Raw genomic sequence first — 12,422 nt, 5'->3', positions numbered from 1 at the left:
AGTAGGGAACATTCTAAAGTTGCTGACGGTTATAGGCTTGCTTGAGATACTATGGTCAATAGGTACACTATAACCAGTAAAAGGGGCACAATAGTTCTTTAAGGACGCGGTGTGACTTTCCCTGCACAGAATAATAATAATAATACCCTACAGAAAGTGCAACTTAGTTTCCAACCTGATGCTCCATTCACAAATATCAAAATTGATATTTTCGTAATCGTAGCTGCAGCATAAGCGAAAAACCACAGCTTGCAATTCCGCTGTAAGTTGCCAACCAGGTTGTCCCCTATGTGACGGGTCTAACCAACTCCAAGCTAGACTTAGTGATTTTTCCATGAGGCAAATAATAGACCTTTTTTGACTTGAGGCCAGACAACAGAAGTTTCCCTTCGAGTCGAGACCATATATAACGCGATGAAATCCTGCACTTCTGGTTGAGATGTGTTGGGTTAGGTTTGAACTGCCTGAGACAAACAGCTCTCCCAGTCGAGTTCGGGTTGCTGTGCCTGCCCTACCAAAAGTTCACAGATATTTCACATTTCAATATCATTGAGCTTACATAATCCCTTTTATATTGTTCCAGCCTTGGCACTAGGATGTTTTTGCATATGCAAACAACCTGTTAGGCGATTCGTACTGGGAGTGTCCCATATCGTTAGTTGCTATTAGTTTAGACATCGTTTAAACTATTGGAATATCCTAGAGTTGATACGATATCATACGGATTCGACTATATTATAACGATATACTTTGTCTAACCAGCCTATTAGAAAAGGCCTTCTCGAAGGACACAGAGATTGCCTGTGAATCCAAACTAAACATACAGAGGCAGAGTCTGGTTCTCGGCAGACAAGACTTGCAAAGTACTCAAGCTGTTTCAGCAATAAACATTAAAAGAAACGCTTGGGAAGTGATTATTCTAATTCCTTATTCAGCACTCCTTGTATTGCAGAGGAAACAAGAACTTTAATAATGCTTTGGGAGTTGTCTCCTAGCGAGGCTGATTAATTCTATTCACTAACCTCTGAAAGTTACAAACTAGACACAACGATAAAGCTGGGTTTTGTAGGGAATATTTAATCCTAGAATCTAGATGCTTGATTGCAGGAGCTTACCATTTGTATTTAATAATCCACTTTCGAAACGAAACTCTGAATTTCGACTCCAGAAAATTCTGGAATAACTTGAGGAACACGTGCATCGTGTAAACAGCTCATTGTGAATTAACAACTAAAAACAATTTGGCTTCCACTCCGACTTACAATATATTTGCACTTTGTTAAATTTACTATATTTGAACGATGACATCACAACAGGACAAACGTAGACCACATCAAATGCCGCCAAAATGAAGAATGACCGCGGTCCCTTCAAATATCCACACATGTTGTCCTCCCACCGGAACTTACCCGATGTGGGTCAAATTGTGCTCAGTTTATGGCAAACATGTCTCCGGTCATGAATTTTATACATTCCTCGATAGCTACAACCCACCCCTAGCTGGACGAATAGCTCATTCCATTTGTCACATTGACAGTTTACCCTTCCTGAAAGACATTTTTCGGGGGTAATAAACAAAAACATAAATTTCTCTATCAGCAGTTTCCCTAAGATTTGCATCACCCATGCAACCTAATCGCATCTAATTACCAAACGATGACAGCAACGAAATCTCGCAGCAAATACAAACCCCAATATTGAGAGGAAGCCCCGAGAAAATGCGATGTGGTTGCGAATCGTGGAAATAATCGACCTAACAAGCAGCGCAGAGTAGATGGAGGACGAGGTGGAGCCATGATCCCGTGGGTTCGTGAAAAATTCGCTGAACGTCGCGCAAGATGGTTAGCCTCGAGGAAGCGAAATGACGATGTGGCGTCATCGACGTTAGGCGCGACGTCAGGATCGGCGATCCCGTCGGGTGCGTCGACAAGTGCATCGCCGGCTCTGAGCCTGAATTCAAGTCGTCGAGTCAGCGAAAAACAAAAATCGTCAGCGACTACGTCAAAATTGTAAGTGTCTCTATTTTGTTGTGTTTGATCTGTTGTTTCTGATCCCGAGGCAAGACAAAACCCCCGATTTAGTCCGCTGCACCCCAATTAAGTAAGACCTGTCCCTACCGCCTGCAGCAGTTGCGGATCCTGGGCATGCCATCCGCGGCCGTTCCGCTCTCGCATTGAAGGGATCTCCGAATTCGACGAAGAAAACGCGCGAAAGTTGGTTGAATCATGGAAAAGTTGGTTTCTATGTTCCGAAAACGGTTAGTAGTCGCCTTTTAGAGGGAATTGAAATTGATTTCGGATGTGTATGTAGCTAAGCTGGGCAAATTGTTTGTATCGAAATTCGGCAAGAAGGAAAGAGGCGCGCATGGGAAACACTCAATCGAGGCGTTCGTCCAGGTAGGAGAATTATACCACGGCCAGAATAATTACTCTCTCAGAATAATACATTTTCAGCGTCGAATTGGCTTTTGGCTCAACGCTTAGTAGGGAGTAAATAGGGTTGGCTACAGGACGAGTTTAGTAGGGCAGATATCTCTTACGTCTCAGGAAAGGACTAAGCCAGCCATTCCAAACTTTAATTTTATTGCCTCAGGTTGAAACCTTAGATTTTTTCCTCAGCAGTTTCGCATTTGGGAGTTCTAACCACTGAACTTAGTTTGGACGAATCTTATTGGAAGCTGAGTAGAAATAGTAGTGCATTTTGGAAAAGCATCTATGAAGGATGCTCGTGCTAGTGGCATCCGTCAAGAATAAAAAGTGTCCAACAGATCAAGCGGCAGCGGATCTCACTTTTTCGGTGTTTTTCGCTAGTCAGGCAACTCAATTTCTTGTTCTATGGTTTTGGGTCGACATCAGTAGTGAAACTAATACCCTGCAGCATGCAGCTTTCCTTTCTCGTTACTCTCTTTTACAAGATTGGTGACATTCGATGGATCTGGAGATCCCAATCCAACGTATCAAGTCGCCGTTGTTTCGGCCGACCTTCTGGTCGTTTACCAACGACTTCGATGTTCAGATCAACCTTGCCAAATGAATTCTCGTTAGCGCGAATTGCGTGGTCATACTATCGAAGATGCCTCTCTAGCAATTTTTCCACGATCGGTGCAACCCCATAACGATCGCGGATATCCCCATTTCGGATGTAATCACAACGTGGCAGGCCACTAGTCCAACACAACATCTTCGTCTCCATTAACGCAAGACGCCGTTCAGTGTCTTATACAGTCGGCCAACACTCAGAACCATAGAGGACGACAGGACGGACGACATTACAATAAATTTTAGATTTGATTCGTTGATACGTCGATCACAACGGACACCAGTTGTGGAACGCCACTTCATCCAGGTTGCGTTAATGCATGAAGCAATTTCATAACGCAGTTCTCCATTCGGTTATAGCGTTGATACGAGGTATTTAAATCGCTCAGTTCTGGGCAGACCACTGCCGCTGACAGTGATTGCGCCTGTTTTATGGGGATCAGTCGTCTAAAATTCAGTTCTATTCAGATTCAATCAGAGAACGTGTTGAATGAGGCGATCATTCCATTTTCGGACAAATTGCTTGAGGTGGTTTTTGCTATTAGACGCTAGGAAAACATCATCTGCATAAAGCAGTGTGTAGGGCGCTAGACGTTGGATGTCCCGTGTGACGGTGTCCATAAGAAGAACAAAAAGGAGTGTTGAGAGGGTGCTTCCTTGATGAACACCAACAGATACACGAAGCGGTTTTGATACACCCGCCATACTTCGAACTTTACTTTTCGGGTCGTGGTAAAGCAATTGAACTCAGCGCACGAGTTCTTCTGGTACTAATTGTTGTCGTAAAGCGTACCAGATGAGTTCGTCTGGCACACGGTCAAACGCTTTATCTAATTCCAGAAATGTAATGTAAAGAGGACGATGCTTCTACCGGTGTTTCTTCATGTCTCCAGTCTCCAGTCCTTTTAACGATACGATGAAAGATTTCGGTGTCGATCCATTCAAAAATCTATGAACGAGCGCCTGGTATTCTAATCCTACGGCCGGGCGGTTGGGCGGGGATGAGTTCTTGCATATGCTTCTGTAACTTGTTACAGAACTCGCAATGACTGATATTGTTCTCACTGTTGATGAATCATTCACCGAGCCACCGAAGAGTAGTTCCGAGTACTAACTATTCAGGCGATGCACCCAGGATCTCTTTCAACACTGTTTCGTATGCCAATTAACACTCTTGGCAGCAGCGGGGGGCAATTTGCTTTACTTGGTGGCGCATTAGGAGAGCTTTCAGCGACGCTGGTCGTGACACTGCTCGGTGCACTATAGCATGAGTTCCAGAAAAGAACCTTCCAGCAAGCGAGTTTGCCACCTAATCCTTCAACAGGCAGATCCAAGGTCAACGCGAAAACCTGTCACGCAAGGTGATTGAGTACTTGAAACCACCGCACTATATGAACAGTTTGAATACTAATAAAGATCTACTAGAATCTTTTTTTGGGCACTGGCAAGTTTGGATTTCTTCTTTCCTGTCCTGCCCAACGCTACCATTGCGCAGCGTGACCATTGCCGAAAATTACTACGTATCCTAGGCTATATGAATCTCCTTGATTTTGCCTGAAGTTAACACAGGCTGTAGGGTGCCAATGATGACAAAACACGTCGAAATTTCATCTCCGCATGCTTCTAAGAACAACCGGTTCGGGCGACGAGAGGATTGCATCGCACCAAATAATTGATCCTTCGATAATAATAACTTTGCAGCTTCAGATCAAGAGATTGATTGTCTCATCCACCAGAGATAAGGCGTTTGCAACAGAGTGGGTCTGCCCCGCTATATACGTAAGTGCTACTCACGCTCATCGGGCTTTTCAAACACAAAAATTCTTAAGTCTCATTCTCAATTTACTGGAAGGACTGGTCGGCGTTTCGCAATCCAAACGTTGTTACTGTAAAATTGTACAAACTGGGGCGTATGTTACAAACAGTCGGCCGTTGAATGGGGATGATTTACTGCTTCCGACGAACAAGTTCCTGCCATTAAACTTCCTTAACTCCAAAACCAAGGTTGACTTGGAGTGCCCACGTCCAGTCTCGGTATGTTTTCGGATAGTCGTCGTAGCCAAAGGAACAGTTTGGACACTGTTAACGGACTCTTTAATCGCAATGCGCGAAGGATGCTGCTAAGAACGCTGTTGATTCCAGAGTGCGAAGCCAGTTACTAGGCCGATCTTTTAACGTTTGTGCAAGGAATTCCTGGCTCAGTTCGGAGATAACTTTTTTAAATTGGGTCGTAGATTCGAATTTCTTTGTTCGGAACTGCGGCTCACGCCCACGCGAACCAACCTTGTTCTGGATGATTATATTGGCGTCAGCTTGAAAGCTTGAAGGGCGTCTGCCGCCGTCATTGCAAAACATCCACAAAAATCTCATTATCCAGAGATATATTTTAATGTGCACAGCTAACCGAAATCGGGATATTTAGATCACTGACGTTGGAGGACGAGGATAGCCGACAGATAAACGTGACGTTAAGGTCTCGTCCTCCCATCCAAATCTTCATTACGCAGCGTTATTTCCGAAAGCATCCTTGCTCTAATTGATCAGCTGTTATTAGGCGCTTCGAGATGGCAAATTCAACTTCGTCATATCAAAGGCTTTGGGATGTACGGTCTAGGTATACCTGTTTGAAAAGCCACAATAAATAGCACATAATGATCTATCCAGTTTTAACTTTATGCAGCTCATTCAGCTCGTTATTTACCGACTGCGTTTGGTACAATTCAATAGCTGCAGTTCTTGATTAAGCATCCGTTACGCAATTCTTTTCTGTAATGCAAAGAATAATAATAATCGTTGGCGTAACATTCCATATTGGATCAGGGCCTTGAAGTGTATTAGAGCACTTCATTCAAGACCGTAACGGTACACTACAGGATTATAGTACCTTATAGGAGATTATTACCCTGATTTGACCCAGGCACTCACTCACAACTAAGTCGACTGGTATCCGACGTCACATCACGATCAAATCCCACTGCCACCAGTAAGATTTGAACCGCGATCTTACGTACGACAGGCTTGTGCTCTAACCACTCAGCTATCAGGACACTCTGCAAAGAAAATCAGTACTAAACCGATGTAATAAAGTTGACTGCATTATCTTAAACATGTTTTTCTCCGCCCCTATTAACAAGCAAATAACTGCTTGTAGTTAGATATCTGAAAGGCCGAATTCGAGAGTATTTTGGTAACAGTACACGATCATATATCCCCTGCTTTGATGATGATGATGATGATGCGTTGTAGTGAGAAATCCCTGGTGAGCCCCTTCGACCACTCTGAGGAACGCATTGTCGAATATGGACCAAAGGAAAACCATTACCTTTACAACGAATAATCCGCCAACTTTATTTGCAAGTGCACATCGGGAAATATTTGGCATTTATAATCTATTTTCTAGGAATCCTTGTAATGATTCCAAAGACTAATGCGGTGGGTGCACTGCCGAGATCCTTTGAATCCATGTTTGACCTCGAACTGACGAAGCATAAGTGAAGTTAGATTATGCACGATTAACGATTAAAGTCCTACTGCTGAGCTACGAGGTCCCCCATATTATAGTAAGTCGAAAACAGATAGTGTCGATTGGTGATTATTTCAATGCATACTACCCTGATACAAGTCATAACTGTCATCTTGGCAGTATCAGGCTCTCATCACTCCATCGGCAAAGAACTATCGACGCCTGCTAGAGACTCCCGGGGTGTAACTTTTTTTGGAAGTATGCGAGTGGTAACTATTATGGTCTCGATAATTTTTTGGGGGCTATTTCTACATCTGATGCCTCGGCGGTAAAAGCAAACTTTTGATTTGGCTGGTAATACTCCAGAAGGGTAGTCTCAAAGTTTTTGCTGACATCGGAAATTCAGTTAATTGAACTCTTTCCAGCTTTCTTCGTGTTTGCTAGGATGATTTCAAGCGTCCGATCGTTCCAAAAAAGTGATGAAGTCGTTTAGAAATCGATGTTCTTTCATAACTTCGCAGAACTTCTATACGAAATTTGGGCTTAGAATTCATTATCTTTCCGCTGGTAACTTATAATCGAGCTATTCGATTTCTGAAACAGTAAATATATTATTGGCGACATTGATGATAACTCTGAATCTGCTCAACCTTTCCAATACAAAAAGAAGATGCATTACGTGTTGCTCCGGTGACCTAGATGTTATCAAATTGTCAATATAGCACAAACAGAAATCGAGACTTCGATGCAAGTCATTCATTAATCATTGAAACAATTAGACAGTATTCCTTTACCCCCAATCCCACAACGTTAAACTCAAACAGTTCCTAGAGTGTGGTGATTGCTATTTCTGGGATGCCAGATTCGGCGCTGAGTATCTAATGGGGCAATCTGGGTAGATCCCATTTCGAAAACACGAGTACGCGGCTCAATCAGGTTTTGTTGCGGCATTTAGTCGTCGCTAATCATCACAAGGATGAGGTATAACATTCCTCTTGAGCACAAGATGAAACGGTGATGCCCAAGGGCTGCTGTGGTGTTTCGTTTTTAACAATATGTTCGAGGAATTTATGATATCATCGTGAAGACAACTTTGTTTAAGGGTGGATAATGCGCGGATCTTTGATGACGATGATTAAACCAAAATGCTTAATGAATTCGGCACCAAGAGACGAAATAAATTCAGATGAATTCCGGTAAGATCCAAGACGGACGGTCAGCGCTTGTTGGCCATAGATTTCGATGATGGCATCATTAGCGGCAAAGGTTTGGCTGCAGCAGGTTTAGGTTTTATTACGTGGAATGACAAAAACGTCGATTAAAAACTTAGACCGGAAAGGTTGCTGGAAACCACTTTGGATGATGACGTACTCTCGAATTCGTTAATGTTCGCTCTAGTTTTCGGAAGATTTGGCGTTATATATCCATGAACACGTTTTCCGACTCTTTCAGTGATAATAAGGCAAAATTCCTGGTTTTGTTACATGATATCTTCTGCGGTCGCCATCACGATGCTCACATGATCTACGCGAACTTAATTAATTGAGACGGTTTCGGATCTCTACCATTGCAGGCGATAAAAACGACGACCGTAAAAACGTGAGGTTGATTGGTTGCCTCCGAAATGCTGTGTATGGCCCGAACATTGACTAGGGATATCTTGCAGTCAAGGTGATTTGGGGATGTGTTTACGACTTCGTTTCCTCCTTTTAGTTCTTTTGCACGGAGAAGCTGGGAAAGTGTTTGATTCCAAAACTCTCGTTTTGTCAAACGCTCAATAATCTCCACTTCTTCGGATATAACGTAAGCGATGGTAATTCACTGTTTGATGGTCATGTATTTGTCGGATTCAGGTGGTGATTTGATGATATCAGCATCATGACTCAGGTTACCCAGAGCAATTTCGTGAACTATTTTTTGAATATCTCTAACGGTGCGGTTTGAATGGAACCCCACATTGACGATGGTAAACTCCAAAGCAGGACGTACTTTGCAAAACTGTAGTAAACGGAATGAAGAAGGACTTTCAACTTTTGAGGGAGTGGGGGGGGGGACTTGGTCGTTTTCTGCCATGATTTCTACGCTCGACAAAATGCTAAGTTGCACTATGCTACGCAATATCCTCCAACGGGACACTAAAGCAAGATGGAGTGTAAATATTTCTTCAGAAGACGGACCCTGGTCAAGACTACACCTAGGTCACCAATATGTACCAGGGCAGGTAATAAGGGATAGGAACGCATTTTTGAATTTGGACAAAAGGAAAATTATTGCCTTTACAACAATTATCCGTGGACTTTATTTGCGAGTGTCCATTCTATCATCATCATCAATGACGCAACAACCGTATCCGGTCTAGGCCTACCTTAATAAGAAACTCCAGATACTTCGGTTTTGTGCCGAGGTCCACCAATTCAATACCTCGAAAAGCTGTCTGGCGACCTGAACTACGCCATCGTTCGTCTTTCTACCGTTTCTACCATAGATATTGATCTTATAGACTTTTTGGGCTGGATTATCCTTTATTCATAATCAGACGGTCGTGGTATCGCTCATAGATTTCGTCGTTATGTAGGCTACAGAATCATCCTTCCTCATGTAAGGGGACAAAAATTCTTCGGAGAATTCTTCTCTCGAACGCGGCCAAGAGTTCGCAATTAATTTTATTGGCCCTTTTCGAGTTCACAAATTGCAATCACATACATGAAAGTTGTATCTTTTTTCTTTCTTTCTGAAATATTCAAAATAAATCCCCCTCCCTCCCTCCCTCTGTTCAATCATCGTCCGTAATTTACCTCAAGTTCGTAGTAAATTTCAATTTATTATTTCATCGGTTGCTACAAAAAATAATCCGAACCCCTTCATTATCCAATTTTCAGAAAATCTGAAGAAAACACATCTGCAACACCAACTCCTACAAGTTCAAAGGGTGCTTTTCGAAAAGTTAAGGTTTTCAGTCCAACCGGTAAATCACAAGTTATTCATATTGCCCTCAATGCCAAACTGGTTGAATTGAAAAATCAAGCAATCGACAATTTCCAACAAACACCTGGTTCGCTACCAGTATTTGCACCTGACGTTCGGCAACTTTATACCCGATACCGTTTAGTGCGACCAGATTCAACGGTGCCGGTGAATGAAGGTGTTACATTGGACGAGGCAAATATTAGAGACAATGAGATATTTTTGTTAAGCACGAAACGCACAAACCCTTTAAATAGTACGGACAATTTGCATGGACCAACTGAAGATGATATACGTGTGGCGACAAAAGATATACCAACAAGCGATGCAGCACCACCTCGAGTTGATATTAATGAATTAGTTTTGCAGTCTGATGTAAGCGTGTTGATTTTTTTTTATTGTATTTGGATTGCCTGACTCTAGAATTGTTCGATTTACAGTTGCAGTTTGATGTTCGGAAAGTACTGATTTCCTTGGCCATGTCGTCCGCATATGTTATCGGAGCTGGGCCTTTTGCGACCCGTTTAATCTCAATGTTAAGGCAACGACTTTTAAATAAACGAAAACACCAAAGTGACACGATCCAGTGCCTTGTTGAAATGGGATTTCCCAGAGAAAAAGTCGTTTATTCGTTAAAAATTAATAAGTGAGTAGAAAATTGGTCTCCGTATTGTCAGAGCTTTATGGTTTGTTTGGATGAATTTGTTCTTCTCTAGTGGAGTCTATGCATCCGCTCTCGATTGGCTGGTGGAGAATGAAAACAGCATAGAGGAAGTTCCTGAAGATGACACCTCCCAAATGCCTTCGTCTACTTCGAAGTCTCTCCACGCTGCCGTGAGTAGCATCAACTAAAAAGCAACTAGGCCAATCAACAACCTCCCTTGTCTCTTTCGTTTTCATTTATCCATTTAGAATGTCGCTGAAAACATCGAATCTCTATTGGATATTGTTCGTACTTATAGTCACCGTGATGTACCACCGCCGCAGGAAATGGTTCGAACGCTTGTAGATATGGGTTTTACCGAGAAGGAAGTGATAAAAGCATTGAAAATGACACGAAATAATCAATCGGCTGCATGTGAATGGCTGTGTGGTAATCGTAGTACTAGCCTAACGGAATTACGAGATGGTCTATCAAATGATTCACCAATTCTTAAAGCAATGATGGAATCACCTCAGGTTCAATTGAGTCTTAACAATCCGAAAATGTTTATAGGTAAGTACGCCACGTAGCAAACAAATACGCTTGTCTAAGGTCGGGTGAATTTCCACTTATTTTTCTGATGATAAGCCCGCAAAGTAGCTCAATGGGCTGCGATAAAATTTCCTTAATCCTGGATTAATTTCTCATTTTGTTTTCTTTGTTCCCTCCTCAGCCTATCTATCAATGTTGGAAAATCATAATGCGTTAAGTATGTGGCTTGGAGACAATGATACCTCATCGGTTTTATCGCATATTTTACGAAAGTACCATGAAGAGAAGCACATTCTAGGCATTAATCAATTTAATAATGTTCGATAATTACCGGTGGGCATTTATTCTTTTCTAGAGTTAAGTAGCATGTGAGGAACAAAATTTTGAGAAAAAATAAATGCAAGGAAACAGATACTATCACATTGAAACGCAACGATGTTTCGAAACATAGACCAGGTATTGCCGAGAAGAGAGGAAGTGATGATAATGGTTTGAAGCGAAATACAAATCTACGAATGTCAGTATTCAATTTTTTTTTTGGTTGGACTTTGAATTAGCCAATCCTTTGACTGGTAGCTACTCTGAATGGAATTGAAGCCGTTATTTTGCGTTAAGATAGTGTTTCCGGTCGACAGTTATCTTGATTTGACGGCATTAGTCGATACTAGATAAATTTCATGTAAATATAACCGAATTAATGCTCATTATTCGTTAGCAAACCTGAGAGTTTATAAAAGCAAAGAGAATGCAACTATAGTAGGTGCTTGCGTATACTGATTTCGTTGGAGCTGAAAACCGCATTAGTGATATTTGTCGCACAGGTGAAGCATGAAAGCATTATTTTTTGGTTCGCTTGATAGTATTGATTATTTTCTAGTCACTTTTTTATACTTTTCAGTTGTAATGAACTTAAGGGAAATAGGAGGATTAGTTGATCAACCTAAGTGGTCGACAACGACCTAGAGGGCAGAACTATCCCACAAACCGACAAAAAAAATTGGCGAAATTGACCGTGTAGGTCCGCCCGCAAAGATTGAAGCTCCATCAAAGTGCTCAGTCGACACGTTCTTGTACGCCTCTGTGCTAGCCAGGCTCGGGAATGTGGGGGATCCTTTGAGCGCTTTGATCCCTCATGCTTCTATTCCGATGCGTGGGTCCGCACCGGATTTTAAAATATCGCACATCTTGAACTCTTGGGGCTTAAAATATGACGGCTCCGAGGGATCGCTGCCAATAGAAAAGTTCCTTTTCCGAGTCGAATCCTTAGATCATTCGACTCTGCAAGGGAATTTTTCTATTTTATTGGAATACGCCTACACCTTGTTTATTGGAGAAGCGGCGGACTGGTACTGGGAATATCGGCAAGGCAACCCCGACGCTTAATGGATGGATCTGCGGGATGCTCTCCAAGATCAATGCACCAGGCCTCTAAATCTGTGTTGAATTCACCTACAATGCCTCCCTACAGCAGGTTTGCTTCCACTGGCTCTACACCCCTGATCCAACGGCCCTCATGCGACGAGTTACGGCCCACCGAGCCTCCGATCCTGTCTCGCTCCATCGCGCCTACAACGGGACAATCTCCGCAGCCTCCTCAGCAAGTCACGAATCGCGACACAGCCGCCCCACTTTTTGACATCGTTCCTGTCGCCAATGACGCTCCGCTTCCCGCTACTGCCATATATCCTGGCACTTCATCCATCCATACCAGTGGTTCCAAGCTAAAGGTGGCGTCCCCACCTATCTCCAGGCTAGCGTTCAA

At 42.7% G+C, this 12,422-nt stretch overlaps 1 protein-coding gene across 1 annotated transcript; it reads left to right on the top strand.

The window, feature by feature from the left end:
- Positions 1–1,542: 1,542 nt before the first annotated feature.
- Positions 1,543–11,070, top strand: LOC119655886 (ubiquitin-associated domain-containing protein 1). The gene is made up of 6 exons (XM_038062032.1): positions 1,543–2,009; positions 9,381–9,840; positions 9,906–10,111; positions 10,182–10,299; positions 10,378–10,681; positions 10,842–11,070. The coding sequence occupies exons 1-6, from the start codon at positions 1,795–1,797 to the stop codon at positions 10,985–10,987; spliced, it is 1,449 nt and encodes a 482-aa protein (XP_037917960.1). The 5' UTR covers positions 1,543–1,794; the 3' UTR covers positions 10,988–11,070.
- The last annotated feature ends 1,352 nt before the right edge of the window (positions 11,071–12,422 follow it).

The sequence above is a fragment of the Hermetia illucens genome, chromosome 4, assembly GCF_905115235.1.
Source record: "Hermetia illucens chromosome 4, iHerIll2.2.curated.20191125, whole genome shotgun sequence".
NCBI lineage: Eukaryota > Metazoa > Arthropoda > Insecta > Diptera > Stratiomyidae > Hermetia > Hermetia illucens.
The sequence above is the reverse complement of the archived record's forward strand: the minus strand, read 5'-3'. Positions and strand labels throughout refer to the sequence as shown.